The sequence below is a fragment of the Lonchura striata genome, chromosome 1A (assembly GCF_050655825.1).
Source record: "Lonchura striata isolate lonStrDom1 chromosome 1A, ASM5065582v1, whole genome shotgun sequence".
In the NCBI taxonomy this organism is placed as follows: Eukaryota; Metazoa; Chordata; class Aves; order Passeriformes; family Estrildidae; genus Lonchura; species Lonchura striata.
Window position 1 is genome coordinate 62196696 of NC_140741.1, and position 25734 is coordinate 62222429.

The following is a 25734-nucleotide window of genomic DNA, read 5'->3' on the forward strand; positions in this document are numbered from 1 at the left end:
AGTAATATGTCTTTCTTTCCTTTAAGCTGGACATCAGAAGGGAAGTTTAATTCTCCAGTTGACTAGCCTAATAAAAACATGATTAAAATTTCATAGTACATGAACCAAGAGATGGACCCAAGTCCTGACAGAGCAATGCTTGGTGTTACAAGCAGTCTGGTTCTCAATATTTAGAGCCCCGTGTGCTTTCCATACTATGAAACCAACCCAGTAAGTGATACAACTTCTGCAAGATGTTTTTGGTAATAACATTCTCTTAATCCAATTATTTTATATTTACACAGTTCAATACAATTTTTCAGATATTAGGAACTGGCTATGAGAAAGCCTTTATTTTATGTTTTATTTTAATCACATGACATCTAAGAATATCAGACATGAAAAAGTAACTTGAAGCAGGAGAAATTGCCATGAAGGAGAGCAAATCCTTTTTAAACAGCTAGTTGCCCGGTGAGATGGTGATCAGCTTTTCAGAAGTTTAAATTAAAATTACAAACTTAAGAAACCCAAAAACCAGAATCTCTCATTACCTACTGTAATGCACAGTCATAACATGAGTTAGTTTAAGCACTCAAATTATGCCTCCACCTCATCCCAGATCAATAAATGGGGGGAAAAATATTTTTCTAATCAGGACAATATGATTCAAAATCAGGTTTCTGGTATACCAATTGATGTGGGTAACATTTAGCCGAAGATACCTCTTAGATTTTTGCTTGCTATTGTTTAATGGTTTTCTTCTCCCACTGACAAATAGTTTAGATTAATTTTAAGCCTTTGAAGTATGCTATTAAGAAATAAGTCTGACAGCAGCAGTAGCAAAGAAAAGATAGAACAAAATTATGCTACACATTAATGGAAATAGGTCTAAGGTCACACCTTATCTTTGTGCCCTTGTGCTTCTTAATGCAATGGTTTAGGAATACTGAAAGTAGCAAAACTGAAAGGAAAGAAAAGAATAGGGAATATAAAATGCACATTATGGCAGGATAATTCATCTGGGTTTTTTTCACACCTTCATAAATACTCCAGCCATTTTTCTGCCAGCTCTCCATCTATTACAGAACAAATGCAATTCACCAAGAGAATAAGGGCTGTATGCTGCCTGTTAGGATGGAAGAAAAGAGTTCAGAAGCCATGCTTTTATGGCTGTAAATCACAGGGCTTTGACAGGAACTGTAAAGTCCTGTCAAAGCTTATACTAGAAACCATCTGCATAGGAAAGGAAGGAGGAGGAAGAAAGGAAGGAAAAAACTAGAACCTAAATTTCAGTGGTTTCAATTGCATTTTAAAAAAAATATTTTCTCTTATGTTCAGTCAAACATATTTTGTAATGCAAGAACAGAATTCTAAAAATAGGTCGTTTTCTGTCTACAATAAGTGGGTGACAATATGAATATTGAATGTCCAATTGGATTGTTCAAGGTAACCTGTACATCAACAAAAATAATTTTTTGTGATTAATCTGAGGAATAACAACAGCTGCACTCCATGTTCTAGCAATACAATTCATTTAGAAGATTTACAATTAATCTATTGATAACACCTAAACCTAACAGCAACAATCAAAAATTAATGTGACTATTAATGTTTTGAATTTCACCAGGCAAAGAAAGTATTTACATAGCATGCAGGAGACTATTAGTTAAATCATGCAATCAAAATATTACCTGACAGAAAGGTGTATTTCAGAATATATTGTGCTAATGCATGGTAAACATCTTGTGTCCAACAAGTCTTGTGCAAGAGTACAGGCTTCCATATCCGAGGTCCTTTATCATATATATGCAACTAAAGCTCCATTAGTTTTTGTATTTTAATACCCCTGAACTAGGCCTTAAATTGAGCAAAATACCTCAAATGAAAAAGTGTAGCTTTCCTTTTAGTACTTAATCCATCATGACAAACATAACATGTTCACAGGTACCAGAGTCTTTCACAGTAAAAGGTTGATCCTTCACTTTATTTCCATTCACTTAGTCAAAAGTCACACATGAGAACAGATTCACCAGTAGTCAAAAGTCACACATGAGAACAGATTCACCAGTAACATTTCAAGTGGTAATAGGAGCTGGAAAAAGTCCTGAAGAAATGCAAATATGGGTGAGCGTAATGAAGCAGACACCAAATTTAGGAATTTTGTCATTACATCTTCTTGGAAGTGGTTGCTTTTATAATGTCAGCAGTTAACTACAATTCAAACAGAAAGATTAAAAAGATATTTAGAGTGGTGACAGCTTCAGATTCAAAAGATCCAGGAATTCAATGTCTGCTGGAGATATATGGTTCCATTTTCAGCTGTGATTGTTGATGCAGATAAGACTATTGCAAGCCAAATGACATCTTAAAAAATTATGTTCAAACATGTTTAGAAATATCTCAGTTCAGTCACCCAAACTGAACAATATCCTCTATGCGAATAGTACAATTAATAATGATGATGCTTTCATCAGCTTATTGATAAGGCAGTATACTTCTGTGCTCTACACCAATCTGCCTTTTAACACACCATTAAGAAGAATCTTAAGTGTTTTCACTGTCCTAGTGAAGTCATATTAACAAACAAAACCACTTGCCTTTTAGACAGTCGACTCTTCTACCCATAATAAATATGTTATTTCATTACAGATTGTTTTGGCAAGTGAAAGAATCCTCCTTGACATACATAGCCCTAAACATTAATGTGCCATCCCTGAAAAGTAGATGCTTTGTCTTCTCACCAAATTTCCAGGACTGGGTGATTCTGTTTAATTTTGGGCTCCTTTCAAAGACTAGGAAGGACTCAGTGCCTCAAAAGGCAGAAAAAAGACATAGGCTAAGGCTTAAATTCCCATTCTTTATGTCCCTACATAACAAATGTTTTATCATTGCAACTTAGCAATGCTGCCTTCTAGGTAGGTACAATGCTTCTTCAGCAACAAGGAGGATCACAGCCTCTGAAAACAGGTTGCCTGCTTTAGTGCCACAAGCAGAGTCCTTGCACTGCACAAATTGTCCAAGTGGTCTGTGAGACCGGTTTAATACTGAACTGAAATACCATCAAAGTCAATCTTTATCCCGTGCATACTTGCAGCACCACGTGCTGCATCACTTCAGAACTGGTACCCCACTCAGTGTGATCTACTATTGTCCTAATGATCCACTGTCTTGTCAAGAGCCCTGGATCCTCTGTTATCTCAAACAAAATAATTGTGTCCTTTTTAAAACTGCTCTCTCAAGAGTAGAGGAAAACATAAAAGCAGGGTTCAAGATGATTAATTCACAGTGAAAATGTTTGAGCAGTACATTCAATTAACTAGACATTCTCAATTTATACCTACAAGGAGATAAAACCATAGTCAACACTTCCAGAAAGCAAAAAAATTTCCAGGTCTGTGGGGTTTTTTAATCTCCTTTTAGTTGCCAAAATATCCCAGTTTCCCAAAGCTGGATAGTTGTGTCACACTGTCTGCCAAAGTTCCCAATGTAATGCCAGTTTTTTTGATCAAGCTCAAGAACAGTTCAGCTAACATATAAATACTTTCACCAGCTTTAAGCCCACAGTGTTACTTCACTAAAACAGGATTCTGCATCAGTCTTAAAGCCATTGCTGCTGTCTTTTGACAGCAGTGTGATTTTAATATGAGCAAAGTCAGTAACTACCTGTCCCCTCATTTGACACAGAACATGTGGAACTTCTCAGACTAAATTTGTCATTATGCTTCACCTATGTAATATAAATTTGTAGTATATTTCATAGAATCAAAGAATGACTTGGATTGGAAATTTCCTAAAAGATCATCTAGTTCCAACCCCTCTGCTGTGGACAGGGACACTTTTCCATTAGACCAGGTTCCTCAGAGCTCCGTTGAGCCTGGCCTTGAATAGTTCCAGATATCCACAACTTCTCTGGGCAACATGCTCCAGTGCCTCACCATCCTCACCATAAAAAATGTTGTCCTAATATCTAATCTAGACCTACTCTGAGTTTGAACCATTCCCCCTTGTCCTGTCACTACAAGCCCTTGTAAAAAGTCCCTCTCCATCTTTCTTGTAGGCTCCCTTCATGTACTGGAAGGCCACAATAAAGTCATCCCTAAACCTTCTCTTCCCTTTTCCAGGCTGAACAAACCCTTATATTTATAAAGATTATGGTAAATATTTATAAAGATTATGGTAAATTCTATTACAAAAGTACTATTTAGCATTTATATGTCTTTGCTATAGTAAAATTTTTCTTTACAAAGGAATTCAGAGTTCAGGAAGAATAATAAAAAACAAAATAGGCTAAAAGAATTGTCTCCCAGTTTGATTTATTGGCATACAAAACTTAGACTCTACCCACAATTAGCTAGATAATATCCTCTAGAGTATACATTTGTTTTGAAAATATAAGATAAACAGAAAATAATTATACATGCTGATGGGTAATTTCAAACAGTCTCATCATGAAAATGTACAGGTTTATCCAGTTCTCCTAAGTTGTCTTGTCTGCTTCTAATAAGCCAAAGATGTAATTATTTTCCCCAGCAGCAGTACCACAAAAAATACTCTAAAATCTGTTTATATAACACAGAGAGATAAAAAGAAAAAGGGAATAGTTCTTAAGGGAAAGCTTTCCAATAATTTTCCAATTAAAATCCTAGCCTTGAAACAGTTCAGAAGTTACATAATGAGAACACTAATGCAAGCTGTTAATTACTTTTTATTTCTGTGAAAATTGCAAGATATTTTGAGTGTTATTGGTACAGCTCCTGTACAATATTACTCCAAAGGCACTAGGAGGAGCTCTAATTGTTCCCCAAAAGACACTAATTTCCACCTAATAGCTATTAAAGCAGACCCAGTTTATTGGGTTTGTTAATGCAGATTTTGTGTAACATATTTGAAATACATCCATAGCACAAAAATGCAACTTTATTACCAGAGCTAAAAAAGACCTCCTTCAGAACAAATGTTGTTTGTTACTGTGGTTTTTCTCTGTACATATTTATCTCTATGTCTGTTAACATGGTTCATCCTGTACACATACTTTATGTGTTCCCTTCAGAAGTTGAATGGTGATGGCTACAGGTGACTTGGGCTACCAGGCTAGTTAGATTGCCTGAGTGGGCATATAATAATGTACATATATTATATAAAAACCTTTTCTTGTTTGGAAGAACACTATGATGACCAGACGTAAAAGGCAACTCTCTGGAGAAACCTGGTTTTAAACAGACATTTAAATAATGTCTTTAGCTCATTAGACACACATATTTAAGCTGGATATGGTTATGTACCAAGAACTGCATTTCAGTTACCTTAGGTTACTTCTACATGAACACGAACATGTCCCCAGGCATCGATTTCCTCTTTGCAGCCCAAAGAGCACCATATAGACCAAATCTGCTCTGTCATGTTCACTCTGCACTTGTAGTGCTCAGTATCTATTCTATGCTCATAGGTGTCTTCTGACCTGCACACTTCTTTAATACAGCATGAGCACTGCATGTATCTGCCTGCTCAGGGCACAGAAACAGACACCTAAAGGATGACTCCTACCTTTTTGCAGCACTGTGTACAGTGACATCTGCTCTCACTGATCTTACTTCTACATCCGCTGCATTTGCTCCTTGTGACTTCTTCAGAGGGGCTCTGATGTCTTCTCTTTCCAGTTTATGGACCTGTTTTTTTCCAGCATATGGGATCACAAGAATTGCTCCAGACATCACAGGTTTTACTCCAGGTCAAGGGCCTGAGCTGCCCTTTCAGATATATGGTGCTGCTGTGGTAGGCTAGCTCACCTGAGCCACCACCATTTTGTTTCTGATAGAAATGACTAATGTATACACACAGGACAAACAACAGTGGGACCACAATTTTCTGGATGTCAAGGAGCCTAATATTTGCTATTTAGCACTAACACCCCATTTCCCAGGACACTATACTGCTTTTCAGAGCTATGACATCACTAAAAAAAGAAAGAGAAACCCATGTATGTCCACAATGAACAAGTCTGGTGAGGAAGACTGAATAATTTGAATGTTGGTTTCCCAAATATATATAACACAAGGTTGGTCAGGCCCTACCACCCAGGGGCCCCTCAGCTGCCTTGGGGCCATGAACAAGAAACAAATATTATTTGTTATCTCCTACAAGATTCTTACCAAGAAATAAACGTCAAAGGCTCCATCACCCTTGAAAAACTGCTGAGAAAGATGAATACAGCAGTTGCACTTGAGACACCAAGGTCAGAAAGGTAAAGCCAAGATCCTTTTCCCAGGCACAGACACACCAGCCTACCCAAGGTTTAAATATCACCCTAAGGCTTGGCAGACACTGTGTGTCTCCTTTTAATAAAAACACACAAGCACTTACTGATGCACCCTTGCTAGCTTTGCCCACCTCAGTACCTTGACTAGTGCATTTGTCAACTGACTGCATGATGGCAAAGCTTAAGGGGCCAGATGAATACCAACAGGCCCAGTCCCAGGAGTGGGATCTACTTCCCAAACATGCAAAGTTCTGCAGCAGTCCCTGGGATAGTTTCCCAAAGGAAATTACTATGATTTCAAATTGAAAGGTCAGTGCCATGAGAAGAGCCATTTGCACACAACTCTAATGCTGAAAGAAGCAGTTGTCACAAGGAGAGAAAAACAGTTTCAGATGCTCAGCTCCAGATATAATTTGTACCTTGAAGATTAAAAACTCTGCAGCTGGCATTAGTAACAGTCTGGCAGCCATGGAAGCTGTAGAGAATCCTGGCAGTCCTGAGGAGATGATATTTCTGCCTACATTCAGAGGCAGAAGATATTGCTATACAGATCTGTGGTTAAGAAAACCAAATTTTAAAAGACTGCCTAGGCAGGCTGAGAGATCAGTGAGGCCAGCATCTGCCCATGCAGTTTGAACAGGTCATCCTAACCAATAGCTCTAATTCTGAAAAAGAATCTCCTCTCCAGTTGTAGCATCCATGATTGGAATTTACAGCACAGATTCCAATCACTTCTACCTCAAAGGATTAGCTCTAAGCACAAATTCAGTCACTTCTACCTCAAAAGATGAGCTCTAAGACCTTCCATCCTGCATTGAAGAGAAGCTTACAGGTGCAAAGAAATGCCAGTGTCAGTGCCCACCATGGCACTGTAATTCTCAGTGTATCCATTCAAAAGCCCAAGACATAAACATTTTCTTTCTTGGCTCCAGCTGATGATCACTAAATGCTATTCACATAAAAGTGCAGTTTTTCTGCATTCTACCTTCATCTTGGTACCAGGTAACTCATATCTGCATCTGCCTTCAGTATCCAGAAAGAATCTTCTCATGCATGGGTGACTTAGATATTTTGTCCAATTCTATACCATCTCTGTGTTTTTCTAATCTGTTTCTACTTTGGCTAGATAAGGCTGCAGAGATACCATGGCTTCTGCTTCCACTAGCTTGAGCATCTTTGTCAAACTCAACATTCCTAAAAAAAAGCTGCTAATATGCCACCTTGTCATGCATCAAGGCAGCATTCTCCTCCTCCTTTGCTACAAGTCCTTAAAGTAGTTAATCTGGTGAATATTGACAAATTCAAACTAAACTATATTCAGTAGACACTCTCCCAAGTGACACTCCTTCAATAATCCTGAAGATATATGCACAGGAGAAGTTAGTCCTTTAAGACAAGGTATTTGCCTAGTCTTTTTACACCAAGGCAAAATAAGACTTCACTTGCATACCTTGGAGTCAGTGGAGACACTCCAATTCTTGCAGCCTACTGCTTTCACGCTTGTAGATCTGTTTTTGCAGCATCTGGAATAGCATGGCCATTACCAGAAGTCAGGAGTTAGCACAGTCAGTGGGTGATGCAAATTTTTATTTTGTCAGCTGAACTGTCATCTATGGTAGCACAAGGTAAAGCTGAGAAAGCAGAGAAGCAATACTTCTCTTGAGAAATATTGCAGATGTACTGGATTCTTGTGACACTGAGCAAGAGCTGGAGGAAGGGAATTAGAATAACTTTGTGGTGTCAGAGCTGCCAGAGAAAACTGAATTTCAGGTGGGGGAATTTAGGAATAGGAAAGATGAAGTGAGCTGTTTGTTGGCAGGTCAAACTGAATAACACTCAGAATATCAACAGTATGAAACTATATAAAATGACAGTCTTTGCTTCCATCTGTCCAAACAGATTACTCTTTTAAACTTGGTTTAGGCAGGGAATAAAGATTAAAGAGCTTAGACAGGGACTCTAGTATGAAAATCTTTTCTCTTAAGACTGGAGCCACACTTGAAGTTTGTTGATGAGCAGAAGAGGGTAGCTGTTCCCTCCAGTGTCATTGTGCTGTTCTTCAAAGCCAAAACCTGCTGCAGCTGGCAATAACACAATTCATGCATACAAAGCAAGCTAAATAGGCCAGTTCAATGAGTTTTCTATATTGACTACCCATATCTTCAGTAACATCCAGGGATTCTACCTGCTGAACTACTGATAGTTTTGATACTATTTATTAACTTCAGTAGTGGTTTTAGCAAAAGCATCACACTTACCAACTCCAGCTTGAACTCATTTGTTATGTGTCAGTAATTTTCAACCACTAGCAATAATCTCCCACTTCTTAGACTTGCTTCAGTGTTGCTTATTTCCTGCTTTAACTTACAAGACAGAGCTGCTTCCAGACTTCCCTTTTAGATATTGGATGGCCCAAACATCATGGAGTTCTTCCATGGGGGGGGGGGGGGTGGGGTGGATGATGAACCTAAGGGAACTGGCTGATGCCATTGTAATGCTACTGTATAATCCTTGACTCACCACAAAAATTGGGAGGAGTGCCTGAAGACTAAAAGAAAGCAAATGTCATGCTATCTTCAAGCAGGGGGACCCAGGGGATTACAGGCCAGTCAGACTCATCCTTGGAAGGTGATGGAGTAGCTAATCCTGGAAACCATTTCTAAGCACATGAAAACAAGAATCATATGGAAGAGTCAGCATGGATTCACAAAATGCTTGAAAAACTTGACAGCCTTCTATGAAGAAATTACTATCCTGGTAGAAAAGGGTGGAGCAGTGGATATTTAGTAAGGCTTTAGTAAGGCTTTCCAACACTCTTCCACAAGATTCTCACAGGGAAGCTTCTGAAGTATAGGCTGGATGAGCAGACAGGAAGGTGGACCAAAAACTGGCTGATTGGCCAGGCCCAGAGGGTGGTGATCAGTGGCACGAAGTTGAGCTGGAAGCCAGTAACTGGCAATTAGTTACCCAGGGGTCAATACTAGGTTTAATCCTGCTTACCACCTTCCTTAGGTGGTGGTGCAAAGTGTACATTCAGACAGTTTGCAAATGACACAAAACTGAGAGCAGGGGCCAAAGAGCCATGCTGTCATCCCAAGGGAGCTTAACAGACTGGAGAAACAGGCCAACAGGAACCCCAGGAAGTTGAATAAGAAGTGCAAAGTCCTGCAGCTGGACAACCCCATGCACCAGGACATCAGAGGACACCCAACTAAGAAAACAGCTTTCAGAAAACAACCTGAAAGGAGTGTGAAAAGGGGACAGAGTCAAACTCTTCTAGATGTGCTCATTGACATGACCAGAGGCAACGGTCACAAACTAAAACACAGGTGACATTGCTTGAACATCAGGAAACACTTTGCACTATGAAGATGACTGAGCACTGGTACAGGTTGCCTGGAGAGGTGCTAGAATATCCCTCCTTAGATACAGGGTCATAGTGCTGGGCAACCAGCTCTAAGTGGGCCTGCTTGAATAGGTGGATGGATCAGAAGACATCCAGAAGTTCCTCCCAATCTCAACCATTTTGTGATATTTATTGCTTCCCCCTCAACTTCACTGAGCCATTGGGACTTTTTCTCATTGTGCTGATTCCTTTCATTTCTTCAGCTACACTGACATTTTGGGACAAATTTCTCCCCAGCATTTCCAGAGCCCTGGGTGTCAGATTACAGAATCACACAAATGAGTAAGAACAGACCTGCCAGATGGTAAGGTTTGATCTGAGTAGTGCAAGCTTCAGCACTGCTTCCAGGAATCATCATCTCAGGGACTTCTGAGTGAAAAGCAAATTTTTGTACTTAATAGTAATTGAGATATTTTTCTTCTATTAATTAATCCAATTGGTTTTGGAACACATATTTAGTTTCCACAATATCCTGTGATGACCAGTTCCACAGCTAAATAGCATGTGATGATGAATTATATTTTGCACCCTATCATGGTCTATGTGGCTTTGACACCCACTAACTCTTGCACAGAATGAGAGTGGAAGAAGTTCCCTATATAGTTTGTGCCATTCACAGCTTTACACATGCATAACCTAGTTCTCTCTTTGAGACCAAAGAGCCTGGATGAGGATCCAGCAAACTGTCCACCATATAGGAATCATTTGATTCCTTGATCACAAAATCAGACACATATTAGATAGAATGTTTCCAGTTTTACTATATTCTTGAGATAACAAGACAAATTATAAAGTGTTCAGAATGTCAGGACACCATAGATTTATACAGCAATATATCCATTTACTGATTAACAGTTCAAGACAGAAAAAAACATGAGCAGAGGATGTTGCTGAGAGAGGATGATGTTAATTGCATCTAAGCTTTGCAATGGAGCATGATGGCTTTAGAGCTGTGAATAAGCCTGGGAAACGCAGCATTTCTACACAAGGCAGTGAGAAGACTCTAAGGACAGAAAGAGCAGCTGCAAAGAGAGGAACAAGTAGCATCCACAGAATTTAACTATTTGAGGTAAGTCATAGCCACAGTATTGATGTTCAAGATCATAGAAACAAAAGTTATAGCTGAAACATGCAATATTTTTCAACTATATGTATAATAAGAACGTACAAAGACCAAGTAAATTGTTGGTCTTCTGTGTAGGAAAAAAAACCTATGACAGTCCTTTTTTATCAGCAAATATATCAAACAAGAGACCAATTATTTACTTTTATAAACAAGAAGGCAGAAAGGCTTCAGATTTTTGTGAAGACATTAATAAAACTTCCCCAACTCTACCACAGCACACAGGCATGTCCCAGTCACAAAAATGCTGGCTACTTTGGTATGTAGCAATATTAGGTTTGCTTAGAATTTGGCAACCACTCAAATTTTGCTTATTCTGTCTCCAGGAGAACAGGTCTTCTCAGAAAATGTATGCATTTCTTTTCTTTTCAGACTGCTACCTTCATCAGTTTTATGTTTCCACTGTTTGCCAGAGCAACTGAAGCCTGTAAAATATCATGTTAGCATGGAATGGCAGCAGTCACTAGATTTTCATAATAACTATCTCCAAAACATGTTCATACTTTTCATAGATGTATTCATCAGCAGGAAATGAAGACCTGTCAGCAAATACATGGTGCTTGGAAGCTCTTGCAAATAAACAATGATTTTAATTTACTAAAGATAGTTCAACATATTTATGTAGCAATCTCACAAAGCAATACTCTGATTATTTTCAGCAACTCCTGCAAGCAATGTGCACAGTGAGCATTTTTGACCTAATAAACATTTCCAGGTCTAAGATAAGAAGTAGAATAGAAAATTAAGATCTCAAAACAGAACCATGCTTAAAATAAAACTTCAGGTTTACCTCTGATATTTAGAGAGGAATGAAAAAACAATGCAAGATTGACCAATAAATACCAGACCAAATACAGGGATTATTTCATAAAGTGTAGTGAGGCTGATGAATGAGGATTAATTGCATGAACTTTTTGTTAACCCTCTCTGCACTAAGAGGATAATATGGATATGATAACATGGCACATTTAAGTCCTATCTGTGAATTTTTCAATTACCAAATAAAAAGGAAGTAACAGTAATAATTTTGGCATCAAAAGCAGACTTTTTTTTTAATTCGTATAGAAAAGCAATCTGACAGAGATGATGATGGTAATGTGAAATCACTGTCATCAAAGATTCTACTAAACACTTATTGCAGCCCTAACCTTGAAAAACCTTATACTTGAATACTGACTGTATTTTTTTTTTTTTTTTTTTGTGATAAGGACTAGATTTAGTATTTATATGATATAGAGATTTGGACAATCAAGACTGTTAGTCCATAGCCCACCAGTCATACATACAACTGGTGCTCTGCTAACTAAGTTTCATTTATAGCAAAGAGATCTGTTGTATATTGATTTAATCCTAGCAAGTTAGAGCATATTTGCTTTCTATGATTTCTGACTTCATAAAGGGCAAATAATGCATGACTAATCTAGTGGCCTTCTACAATGGAATGCCTGGATCAATGGACAAGGGAAAAGCATCTTATGTATCTGCCTTGACTTCTGAAAGGCCTTTGATACAGGAAATTGATCAATATTTACTGTGCCACGATCTAGATTTGGGTATTTCTGGAATCTATGTTCCACTACAAATATTTTGTCCTATATACTTAATTTTCAAAAAATTCAATTTGTGGTGGAATGATGAAAAAGACAGTTAATTACAGTTCCTTAAATTAAACTAGCTCTGTAACAGATATTTTGGAGAATTTGACTGTGATACAAAGCACTTCACAGTCGCTCTTTATGACTCTGTCCCAAGTCAAAATCTGATTAATGGTACAGTAAAAACCTTGAACAATCTCCAGACAGGCTGAAAATAGGATATGCCAAAAATTGTTAAATCCAAAATCTTCCAGTGCACATATTTCAAAATAGCTCAAAGCACAATTTTTTTACCAATAAAAAGACTAAGTCAAAACATAATTGATCAAATAGGAATAAGACATCTACAGCCATTTGTAACCAATATGATCAAAGGCAGAAAAATAAAGCTATAGTACTATTACAAGGAATTTGAACATTATTTCTGTGCAGCAAGCAATACAGTCACATGAAGAAATATATTTATAATAAGAGTGACATAATTTCAGCTCATGAGTATTAAAATGAACTCTCACTCTGAAAGGCTTATTAATTATTGCAAATCCATTTACATTGTACATTCTTGCCACTATTTTGTGGGAAAAGGTTAGCAAAAGACAACTGCAAGGAGATGCACAAAACAAGGATTTAATTAAATACATGATAAAAAATGAGGAAAACAGTCTTCCAACAAAAAATGAGCAACTTAAAGACAGTGCAACACATTTGGAAACCTCTGACAGATTGAAAAGCAACACCAATCAGCAAGATTGGACCAGGATTTTGGATATTATTGTCTGGATGCTGACCCTGCAATTCAAGTGACTGGCACAAAACCACACAGAAGAAAGAAGAAGAAATACTTAATCTTTGAATATAACATACATGGAGATTAAGCCTTACTGAAATTTGTCAGCCACTAATACACACAAAGTCAGCGTAAAAGAGGAATTTTTTTTTTTTTGTTCAGTGATTTTCATAAATGTTTTAATAGCTTATAAGACTTGAACTGTTTTTGCTTCACTGATACTTTAAAAAAAGTCCTAACAATAACAATTCATTACTAATCATCTAGGCTCAAAATTTTCCTCATGTCCATTTTATCCCAGTTTTTCATGAAACAAAACTGTTTTGCACATGGACTGGACATGAGCCCTACTGTGCATGAATCCTGAGAGATCAGAAATTAAATGCAAATAATTAATGAAAGACCAATAAATATTAATCTACAACTAAGGGATGAGATTATCCAGCTGGAGGCTGGGACTGACCTCTTTTAATAGAATATATTTGAGATTTGGGCTTTGCAAATGAGCCAATTTAGGAAAGAGAACTTTTGCAGCAAGAGAAGAGGATTATGGTGAGGTGGCTGCTTTCAATGAGACTCTCTCCAGCACTGGACAGATTTTGTTGGGAACAAATTATTCTGTGCAGAAAAAATGAGTTATTTGCGAGTATTTATGAATATTTATCTTATAGAAAGTACAACTACTGGCCAATATATTGACAACCCAGACAGTCACTCCTGTCACTATACTCCAAAGTCATGCATCTAAATATGGCCTAATTTTAGCTTTGCAGTAGACATGTCAGGACATTATTCATCAAAATCTTGAGGCCATACAGCCACAGGAAGTCCCACTTCACTGATTACAAAAAGTTATAAAGAAACTGAATGTCTTATTGCAGAGCATATTTGCAGGAACCAAAGTCACTTTTTGCCATAGAAGGACAAGGATGCCAGACCTCCTGAAACTGTTAAACACCAAGATCAAATACCACCCAGAAATTCTTTAGGGAAATCTCCATGCTTAGAATACTAACAGAAGTCTGTGAGTCTTTAGTATTAGACTCTTGCAAACAGAAGACAAGATCAGCTCAAATAATACTGTTAAACAGTACTTGTGACTGAGAAATTAACTGCTGCTTTGTTTTATGTGGTACTATTGGCTGACTATCCAAGAGAAAGCAATGCTTCATTTGTCTATACCAACACACACCTTCTAAAACCAGTGGTGTTTAAAGACACTGGTTACATCAAATCTGTGGCTGATTCTTCAAACAAATTAAAAGAAATTTGCCAAGCAGTCTACAGATGGATCTCATGACCTAGTTTTATGCATTAAGAAAGAAAAAAAAAGAAAATAGATCAAATACAAACTTGCTCTTTTGAGGGATAAGGGGAGCGGAAAGGAATAGCTCTGCTTTTCTCCTAGTCTTTAGGGGAAGAAAAGAAAAATAACCGCAAGGTACTTTGTCACTCACAACCTCATTCACCTTGAATGAGACACATGAGATTCTCACATGAACAGCTTCAAACTTTCTGAGCCAGCAGCAGTTGAGAGTCACTTTGCATACAATTGCAAGACTCATATAACACCCAATTGATTAAACTATTCTCCCAAAAGTAACAGTAAAATGTCCTTATAAGCTGTATTCATGTTACAAAATAATCCTAAGAAGCAAACCTGGGAGTAGCCAGACACCTCATCTACATATTAAATACCCCAGAAATTCAAGTGGCTCAGTCTAGAATGAAACCCCAGAGTGAATGGGGTAAGATACTAGCAGAGATTGCTTTTCAGAGGTTGCATGGACAAGATCTTGCTACTATAACATCACTGTGCCTATGCCAATAGATTTGCGACTTCCCAAACTCTGACAAACCTCTCAACACCATACTCTAGGGCATCCTATATTCACCCTTTGCTTCCTGCCACAGAGTCATCAACTTAGCAAACTGCAAAGAGCCTTACCTTTGGGGCAGACCCTGTCTCTGCAACCATGGCAGGGAACACCAGAGCCCAGTGCTGCAGCCTAAACCAGCATAACACAAAAAAATGAATAGTGAGCTACTAACACACCAGGAAGGAAGGTCAGCTGCCTTTCCCTGCTATGATGAGCTGTTTAACTGCAAAGAGATGCAGCAGCATTTGATTGTGCATGGCCACTGGTCCAAGGCCTTCTGCTGCTACTGAAGGTCAGGACTGAAAGGATGATGTGGCTTCTATGTCAGGCCCTCAACTTGACCATGCTCTGAAAGGAATCACATTCTCCTAGTCAGGGCTGCTTCCTTCTCCTCAATGCCAAGCCTCTGAGTTTCCATGGTGCCAAACTTCTTTGGCCCATACGCCTCTTTGTCAGCCACACACACACATCACGTGGGCCAGGACTTGAGCAGTGGCTTGGGAACAGGAAGTCATTCCTGAGGCATCACTACTTAGGTGGACAGGACAATGACCAACACTCTGAAGGCCTCATTTTCCTTTCTATTTAAAAAGTCATCTGGAACAAAACTTATTTAAATTAATACTTTTCCATAGTCAACATCTGGCTTTTTCTCCTTTAACAACACATCTGAAAAGGGACCACTCATTTATTCTAAATAAATGTTTTGTTCCCTTTGATTGTGCAGAGCCTATTGCACAGTTCCCTTTCTAGCAGATCCTACTGGAAGCTGGTGGACAGACCCACTACTGCTACAGGTAACCAGTCCTTGATAAGGCTTAGGGGGCTGTTCAGTGGCTGTAGTGAATGCCAAATCAGTTCTGAGAGAGGCTTTATTACACTGCAATGCTGACTAAAATAAAAAGGACTTTGTACTCAGTACTCTTGTTAACAGACTGCAAGGGAAAGAAATGAAATTGTACCCTTCCATTTCCAGAGTTGGAACATCACCCACGGATGTGGCAGGAAGCCTGCCAGGAAGCCAACCACAGCCAATATTGATAACACCAAGATAAACGCACATTACAGCAAGCAGCTGTGCTACTGGGTGTTGCACCCTTGGTGCCAAAGGCTCAGCACTCTTTCTCGTGAGCACTTGGATACACATAACCTTCTTTGGAAAGGCAAAAGCATGGAGGACTTGGCACACTTGCAATGAACATTAACTGAGATATTCGACTGACTTTGTTGTGGCTCATGGTTTTTATCTTACTGCTAAGATAAGAACAGCCAGTGTAAGCAGACTTTGTAGTCCATCACCACAAGTAAAGGAACTACCTAAGTGTGCTCCGTTTACATGCTCAGTGTCTCCATCACCACAAGTAAAGGAACTACCTAAGCATGCTCTGTTTACATGCTCAGTGTCAGTGTCAGCACCCTGAGTATCACAATATACTGTTCACACAGCAATGCATTTACTGAAGTGATTGAAGTAGTTTTCTAGCAACTGCAATGTAATTTCAATACTGCAATCATTTACACACAGTAGATGGAATTGTACCATTAGGAAGTTTATACACCTTAATGCTTTTCAAATCAGTTTAATAATTCTATATCAAGGTATTTGACAGTGGCACAATATTAATTTTTTTTTTTTTTTTTTTTTGTATCAGCATTGTGGAAGATTCAAGATAATCACTATCAGGAGTAGCAACAGGGATGGCAAGCACTGTGCCAAGCAGGAAGAGGGAGGGGACTGATGCTGCAGCCAGATGTTGCAGTAGGGCTTGACTTTCTTGCCACATGGATGCCTGGTGTAAGTCCCGGCACTGGGACAGGCACCACTTGTGCCTGCAGCAGTCTGGTGAAGGACCACAGGAAACAAACATGCCGAAGTCAAGAAATGCCTTGGGGAATAAGAAGAGTCCTTGAGGGACAAAAATAGGAGTAGAGGACAAAGATGGGAGAGTCTGCTGGAAGTAGGACTGAGAATATGAAGAGTCTTCTTTTGAAGAAAAGAGGTATGCTAATGTATCCTTGGAAAATTATGAACTAGGGTTAAACCAGAGGACTGTTCCCTTCCAGTCCTGTTATTTGCTTCACCCATGATTTGCTACTGGTGATAGAAATTAAGAATTACTGTGAAATTAGAATAATTATATTGCTTAATATGAGCAGCATGCTGGTACACAAAACCTTGCAAAAATAATTATTGTGTTTGATACAGTAGGCAATTTGTCAAAAGATGGATGCAGTAAAACTTGTTTGTACTAAAGCTGTTCCAATTATGAAGAGAGAAAACATTGATTAGAAGCTTCTTGCAATGACAAGAAACAAGTTTAAAACACTTAAATTCTCAGTTTCTCAAGAAAAGCAATAAAGTTAACACTAGTCCTGTTACTTTAACTGAGGAAAAAATGAGGACAGGCTTTGCCACTGTGATTGTTGACAAAGGCTAAACAAATTTTAATATTTTAAGAAAAGTACTTGGCTAATTAAGAACATTATCAGCTAGTACTCCTTTGTGTTACTTTGAGAATGTTAGTAGATTGGATTTTTTTTCTAGTTTGAAAAAGACAATAAATAGATAAACAATTAATTCAGAAAAATGTCTGCTTGGTGAAGGGAATGGGAAGTTTTATGCTATTTCAGTGCTATGGGGTAGCTCAGCGATCATCTGTCAGTTACTTGATACAGCACCAGAACGCTTGGACAGACATAGGAACACTGATTACCTGATTGTCTAGTTGTCAATCATTTTAGCTACTTGCAAATCCAATGAGTGCAACTTAGAATAATTTTTACATTTAAACTAATGGAATGGGCTGCTATAAAGAATCATAGAATCAAAGAATGGCTTGGGTTGGAAAGGGACCTTAAGGACCATCTCATTTCAACCTCCCTGCTGTGGGCTTTCACTTTCACTAGATCAGGCTCCTCAGAGCCCCATCCAACCCAGCCTTGAACACTTCCAGGTATGGGGCATCCAAAGCTTCTCTGGTAACCTATTTCTGTGCCTCACCACACTCACAGTAAAAAATTCACTTCTCATATCTAATTTAAATGTATTCTCTATTTCAGTTTTCAGCCATTTCCCCTTGCCCTGTCACCACATACTCTTTTAAAAAATCTCTCCCCCACTATTTTTTAAGCTCCCCTCAGGTACTGGAAGATTGCAATTAGGTCACCCTGAAGCCTTCTCTTCATTCTTATAAAGAAAATTATTTTGATTTCTAACCAGAGCAAAAACATGTACTGGACAACAATGCGTTCTCTGGAAGAACTAAAAACATCTAGCAAACCTAAAAAGGTTTGTAGGAATTAGAAAGTTTATATTTTATCACTGGCAAATCCAATAAGATTTTTTTTCTATAAATTGCCAAAGTAAATAATTAAGCCATATGAATAAGAGCCAAGAACCTTCTTTACTGAAACCAGTGTGATCAATCCACTAATAAGTGAACAGACAGAGAGGGGGGGAATTATATTGATGGATTATGATTTACCTTGGTGCCACATTCTTGAATTCTGCTTCAGGGATTTATACACATTTGCATCCCCATCTTTATTTGTACTCTTTATAAGAGCTGACGACAGATAGACATTATGGTACAATGAAAGAGACCCATAAAAATTAAATTAGAAAATATACATAAAATCCTAGACATAAGCAAAATGCCTCACACATGGCCCTGTAAACTCACTGGTGCTGTATAGTAATACCTACAGTTATTAAGAAAATATTTTAAAAATAAATAAGAAGTAAAATAATCCCAAGATGAGCAGTGTTGCCCAGGTCAGACACAGTGCTGGCCTCTATCTGGTAAGCAGATTCACTTCTGTAGGCATTGTAGTGTCCGTGCTATAAGGAAGTAGCATGAGTCGAGGCAGTATATTTTCTAGTAGACCTAACATTATGAAGTTCACCATACTGCATAAACCAGTGGCCTTATATATCCTACTATATTCAAGGTCCGTACATTTCAGCCAATCTGAAAGTGATGATTGTTTTACACTTTTTTTCAAGCAGTCAGTGCTGTTTTATGCTCAGCTGTGGGAGCCTCCTGTTTAAACCTACATCACTTTGCTAGTTGTCATGGCCAAGTGCTACACACTCTGGACCAGGTGGCCCCTAACCCTCCTCCTTGCATCTCTCCTTAACATAACCTTGAAGCCAGCAATCCAGAAATTCAGCCTTTCTACTACACCTCCTTAGAAACCTGACACAAATCCACTTTATAATTTTTCAATTGAGGAGCTTTTTTCCCCTTAAAGGCCTGATCAGGAAAGTAAACACCAGCTCTTCAAGGAACTCATCAATACAATTCCCCTGGGAATCTTTCTGCAGAGTCAAGGGAACAGAACAGAGCTGGTAAATTTTTAAGGGCATCTTCATGGAACACACAAATTAGTGATCCCCAGGCACAAGAAATTTGGCAAGGAAGGCAGGAGATGGGAATCACTGAATCTGGACCTGCTGGTCAAGCTAAAGGGCAAATAGTGTATGCACTAGCAAAGGAGGCAAGAGCAGGTAACCTGGGAAGAGTATAGTGATACAATCCAGTTGTACAGGGATGGGGGGAAAAGCCAAGGTGAAGTTGGAGCTGGGCTTGGCAAGGGATGCAAAGGATAAGTGGAAGGGGTTCTACAGGTGTGTAGGGACTTTTTCCATAGTGACAGAACAAGGGGGAATGGCTTCAAACTGAAAAAGGGCAGGTTTAAATTAGACATTAGGAAGAAATTATTTTCTGTGAGGGTGGTGAGGCACTGGAGCAGGGTGCCCAGAGAAGCTGTGGATGCCACATCCCTGGAAGTGTGCAAGTCGGACAAGGCCCTGAGCAACCTGGTCTAGTGGAAGGTGTCCCTGCCCATGGCTGGGGGTCAGAACTTGATGGTGTTTAAGGTTCCTTCCAACCCAAACTGTTCCATGATTCTATGAAGTGAAAGCTTGGTCCCTTTAACAGAAGCTGTTTAATCAGCTGGATACTGGCAGAAAAACATCCTGAACATCTCCTTCAGTTTCTAATTTAGAATCACAAAGTGCATCATCAGCTATTCAGCAGGAAACAGCAGGAAGCTTACTTGGGCTTTGATGCACTCATCTCCTCTGTTAACATATAGCCCATATCGAGTATATAGCAATGCAGTGTACCCCAAAGGATGATGAGAAGGGAAAAACAGGCAGAGGAAAGATGATTTTCAGGAAAGATAAAGGGCAGGAACTCCAGGGACAGCCCTTCTTTTGAGGAAATCCAGGTCTTCTCTGGCCTCCTCTAAGAAAAACATAGTTTCAAACTGCCTTTGTTTAACTTAAAATACTCATATAATCAAAGGAACCATAGGCCATGTACTACTCTACTAGAAGTATTCCCACCACTAGGTGTCAGCCCAATTTAACATATGCACACATTTCTTTAAAAAAAATTTACTTTTGTTATACTTAAATACTTAATAACAAAAATATTTTTGAAAGGCAAGTGGAGCACCTGCTTTCAGAAAGGTATATTTCATAGAATCATTTAGAGTGAAAAAGTCTTTTAAAATTATCGAGTTCAATCATTAACCCAGCCCTGCCAAATCCACCGTTAACCATGGCCCTAAGGGCCACAACAACATGTCTTATAAATATCCGCGGGAATGGTGAATTAACCCTTTCCCTGGACTGCCTGTTCCAGGGCATGGACAACCCTTTCAAGGAAGAAATTTTTCTTAGCTTAGATGGTAAACCTCCCCTCACACAACTTGAGGACATTTCCTCTTGTTCTATCACTTGCTACTTGGGAGAAGACACTGATCCCCACCTGGCTACAGCCTCCTTTCAGGAAATTGTAGAGACCAATAAGGTCTCTCCTGAACCCCCTTTTCTCCAGGCTAAACATGCCCAGCTCCCTCAGCTGCTCCTCCTAAGACTTGTGCTCCAGACCCTCCACCAGCTTCACTGCCTTCTGGACTTGCTCCAGCACCTCAGTGTCTTTCTTGCAGTGAAAAGCCCCAAACTGAATACTGAATTTGAGGTGCAGCCTCACCAGGGCTGAGTACAGGGCAATCACTGCCCTGGTCCTGCTGGCCACAATATTTCTGATCCAGGCCAGGATGTCATTTGCCTTCTTGGCCACACATTGGCTCACGTTCAGCTGCTGTTGACCAGCACACCCAGGTCCTTTTCCACTGGTTAGATCTCCAAACACTCTGCCCTAGCCTTCAGCATTCCATTGTTGAGAGGTTGTTGGGACCAAGGTGCAGGACTCAGCACTTGACCTTGTGGAACCTCACACAATTATTCTTGGTCCATCAATCCCATCCAATGTCCTCTGCACAGCCTTCCCACCCTCCAGCAGATCAACACTTCCACTTTGGTGCCAACTTGTCACAGAGTGACAGGAACCACTTGATCCCCTTGTGATCCCCTTGTCAACATCATTGATAAATGTATTAGACAGGGCTGGTCCAAATACTGACCCTTGGAGAGCATCACTTGTGACCAGCCACCACCTGGATGTATCACCATTCACCACCACTCTCTGGGCCCAGCCATCAGCCAGTCCCCTACCAGCAGAGAGACTGCCTGTCTGAGCCCATCCATTTGGAAGCTGTGAACATGATTCACCTTCTCATACAGAGAGCAGTGAACAAGTATGGGCCTATGCACAGTACTAAATATTTTTAAAATTGAAGTCCCTGATAGCTAAAATGAGAGCTGAAGAGGTTGAGGTAGAATACCTGCTCTGCCACTGTTTTCTGAAGCAATGAATTCATTAACACCACAGAGCCCCTGCTGGTTATGACATAAAAGCAGATGGACCATTTATCAGCATTTTGTCCAGAGGTCAATCAAATAACTGTCATATCACTTCTGAACAGGCTCTGTCTGAGCACTTTCTGTCATTCAAATTAACAGAATCCCCTCTCCAGCTGCAGGGTTAAAACACACAGAATGGGGATGTAACAATGGAAAGAATATTTATTCAGAGTATTATGCCTTCAGTGATAAATATGCATGGGCTCTTCAAAGCAGATTTAAAAAAAAAAAAAAGGTGGTTATAAAATCTTGTGTAATTAAATTTTCATTCTCCTCTGTGGTGGAAGCATGATGAGACAAAACTGAATGTGGAAAAATGGATCTGACTGACACTGCTCTTGGTCAGAAATAGCTTGCAAAGGAGAGTCCCCAGGCAATACCTAACACAGCTTCAGCAGGCTCACCAGGTGGTGTAAAGCACTGCAAATAAAATAATGGCAGAGCAAGAAGGGGGTGGGGGAGGAACCAACAAAAGACAACAAAAAAGCCTCAGAAAACAAAACCAAACAAAAAGCATTCAGAACCTCCCCCACAAAAACCCAAACTCATTCACACATACATTCCCCCCCCCCCCCGACAAAACCAAGCAGAAAGAAAATTCAAAGAGAGTTCAGCCACTCAAAAGCCCAAATGAAATAGCAAGGATACAGGGAAAAGAACTGTTCCAGAAAAACACCTTCCTTCCCAGCAATGCAGAAACAACTTACGGTCTTTTCTTGCACACAGCCTCCCTCTCCTGTCAAAAAGATGAAGTTTCAGTTCTGAAACATACACTGCAACATACAATCCTTTTACAACTGACCAAGAATCATTCTCTGCATCCTAATATCTCACCCTATAAGCAGCATAGAACATTTAAATCAGTGTCAACACCAAAGCTAGGAAGGGTGAAGAAATGAGGGACCTGCCACACAGCTGATGGCAAAAGCCAATCAGAGATGGTTAATATCAAGGACGGACTGAATTCAAACACGTAGCAGAAAATGTGATTCCAAACATGAAAATGCGTGTAGCCAAAAGAGGGAAATGGACCCAAGACAAGAAAATTCTTTTTAGAAGAGACATTAGAGATGACTAAGAACAGAAGGCAAAAATGGCCCCTTTACAACCCAAATCAACCTGGAGGTCCAACCTGTATTTCATTTCAAAAACAAATCTTAGGAATGGGATGAGCCTTAGGACCAGACATGGGCCATAACTTGGACAAAATAAATTCTTGAGGGTCTTCTGGTGTGTTTTCTAGCAGCTTGCCTGTTCCTTTGAAGCCTTATTCCAAAAGAAGCTCCTATTCCAATCAACTTCTACATGGAGCTAAAACAAAATATAGTTACAGTAGACTCAAATCTAACATCTTGGTCACTCAGAAAGTTTCTCTAAGGTCAATGCATCCTCCATTCATACATAACATTACACTGATTTCAAGAAAATATAACAATATGCATTATACATTGGATGATGAGGCCAAGGAAATTGCTATGTCAAATCAGAAGACTGTATGTTGTGGAATTACAGCCTGCGGCCAAAACAGAAATGGAGTCCCTGTCCTTGGAGATGTTTAAAATAAAAATACTTGATGTGACACTTAGTGCCATGGTCTAGCTGACTAGGCGGTATTAGTCATAGGTTGGACTCAATGAACCCAAATGTCTTCTCCAACCCAGTTAATTCTGTGACTCTGTACAGTCTTTTCAAACTATGTGCATAACACAACACGCTACAGCTTACAGAGGACAGAAGACATGGAATAAACACATTGAGACCCAACAGAAAAAGAACAAATTGTTTAAATTACTTAAAGATCTGGGGCCCTTTGTTATGGTCTTCATGGTAAATCATCCACACCCACTGATGAAACTGAAAGAGGTCAGAATATATGAAACTTTTAGAGCAGAAAAATATTTAAGAGGTTTTCCAGAGGTAAAGTCCTTTGCCCTTTATTCATACTCTGATAATAATGACATTCAGACACTTTACTATCAGACCTCAATTTTCCTGCCAGACCTCAACACAAGACAGCTCAGTCACAACCTCTAATCACTTCTACAGATCATACAATAGTTTGGGTTGGAAGGGGACTTTGAAGACCATTTCGTTCCAACCTTCCTTCTGTGGGCCAGGATATTTTCCACCAGACCAGGTTGCTCAGAGCCCCATCCAACCTGGCCTTGAGCATCCCCAGGGATGGGGCATCCACAGCTTCCCCAGGCAGCCTGTTAGAGTGCTTCACCACCTCCACAGTAAAGACTTTTCCCCTAGTACTCAACCTAAACTTACTGGTTTTGAAGTTGAACCCATTTTTCCCATTCATTCTGGTGAAGATACATTAATATAGCTTCATCAGATTTTCCTAGAAAAATCCAGGAAAACTACAATATAGATGCTTACCAAGACTACCACATTCTTTACATTCTCCTCTTGTCTAACTAATTAATATGCTTCAGAAGACTTTTGTCAAACTCTACCAGACTTTCAGAGACTTAGCAAAAGCTGGCATCCTCTCCAACCAGCACTCCAGGGAACTGCTACCTGCAGAGGAATGAACCTTGGTAGACATGTTAGAAGATCAGTGTTTGAGACACCTGATCTAGTTGCTGTATTTATTCAGGAACCTCAGAAACACTACCAGAGTTTTTTATTCTTTGCCAATATAAGTGGAAAGAAGAGGAAACATTAACTCAGGCTCAAGTTGTCTAGCTCCAGAATCTATAACTGCAACAAATTATTTACTGAAAGAGCTACAAGGGATCCAGGACTTCAAGGCAGCCGTGAGCTGGAACAAGCAGAGAGACTTAAACTACACAACAGTTACTATCAAGGTGCACAGAAGATACACACTGAAAATTTCAGACAGCTGGTTTCAGGCAAGAGTATGTGGTGGGAGCCAAAAAGAACTGTGGTTGAGTTGACCCCATCTGGACACCAGCTTCTCAGCAAAGCCATGAACTCACCTCCTTATCTAGAGAGGGAGAAAAAACATTGCAAAAAGCTCATGGGTCAAGATAAGGACAGGAAGAGATCACTCACAATCACCATTACAGGCAAAACAGACTCAACTGGGGGAAATTAGTTTATTGCCAAACAAATTAGAGTAAGGCAATTAGAGATGGAAATGAAATCTTAAAACACCTTCACCTCACCCCTCCCTTCTTCCAAGGCTCAACTCCACACCCTTCCACAGGGTGCAGCCTTTCAGGAACAGATTACCTCAGTGTAGGTATCCCACAGGCTCACAGATCCCCACCCCGCAAACCCCACACGACCCAGAAACCAAAACCACCCGTGACACACTACCCTTGGCCAGCTTTTATACCGAGGCCCTGCCGGGCGGACCCGGGTCCAGCTCGGCAGCTCTATTGGGCAGCTCTTTCGTCAATCACCGTGAGGGGGCTGCCCGCGGCTCCGTTCTGCTCGCCGGGCGCTTGCGCGAGGCCCGCGGGCGTTTCCCGGGGGTACCGGGCCCGCGGGGGCCGGGCCTTGGCCGTGTCCGTGGAGCAGCGCCGTGGGAGGGGCCGCAGGCCGCGGCAGGGAGGGCCGGGTGACGGCGGCCGGGCGGCGGCACTGCGGGGCTGCAGCAGCGGGACGGGCCCGCGCCGCCCAGCCCGGCCCGGCCCGGCCCGGCCCGGCCCTGCGCTCGTCCCGCCGACCGGCGGATGGGCACAGAGAGGGCAGCGGCTCGGCCATGGCCAGCGGCGGCCCCGAGGAGGAGGAGGCGGTAGCGGGGGAGGAACAAGCCCTGAGGAAGCTGGTCGTCCGGCTCCAAAACGTCCAGGAGAGGAAGCGGCTGGAGACGCTGGTGCAGACCCTGAGCGACCTGCTCGAGCTGGCGGCCCGGCAGAGCGGTGAGCGCCCTGCCCTGCCCTGCCCTGCCGTGCCGTGCCGTGCCGTGCCGTGCCGTGCCCCGTCCCGCCCGCCGCCGGTCGCTAACGCGGT

At 40.4% G+C, this 25734-nt stretch overlaps 1 protein-coding gene and 1 long non-coding RNA gene across 7 annotated transcripts in view; one reads left to right on the top strand and one right to left on the bottom strand.

Annotated features, from left to right (window-relative positions):
- Positions 1 to 1942: 1942 nt before the first annotated feature.
- LOC146763502 (uncharacterized) lies at positions 1943 to 25453 on the bottom strand. Its single transcript, XR_014952282.1, has 2 exons — positions 16401 to 25453; positions 1943 to 16343 (listed from the first exon to the last, which is right to left on the bottom strand). It is a non-coding gene; the product is annotated as an uncharacterized LOC146763502 (long non-coding RNA).
- The window catches only part of LRRK2 (leucine rich repeat kinase 2), a 63183-nt gene continuing 62800 nt past the window's right edge, over positions 25352 to 25734 (top strand). For 2 of the 6 annotated variants that reach the window (XM_021539110.4, XM_085570063.1), the window contains exon 1: positions 25394 to 25643. In XM_021539110.4, coding sequence (XP_021394785.2) covers positions 25484 to 25643 — 160 coding nt within the window. In that variant the 5' untranslated portion in view covers positions 25394 to 25483. Of the gene's footprint in view, positions 25644 to 25734 lie in introns of all 6 variants that reach the window. The other 4 variants (XM_021539114.4, XM_021539111.4, XM_085570062.1 and 1 more) reach the window with 4 other exon arrangements.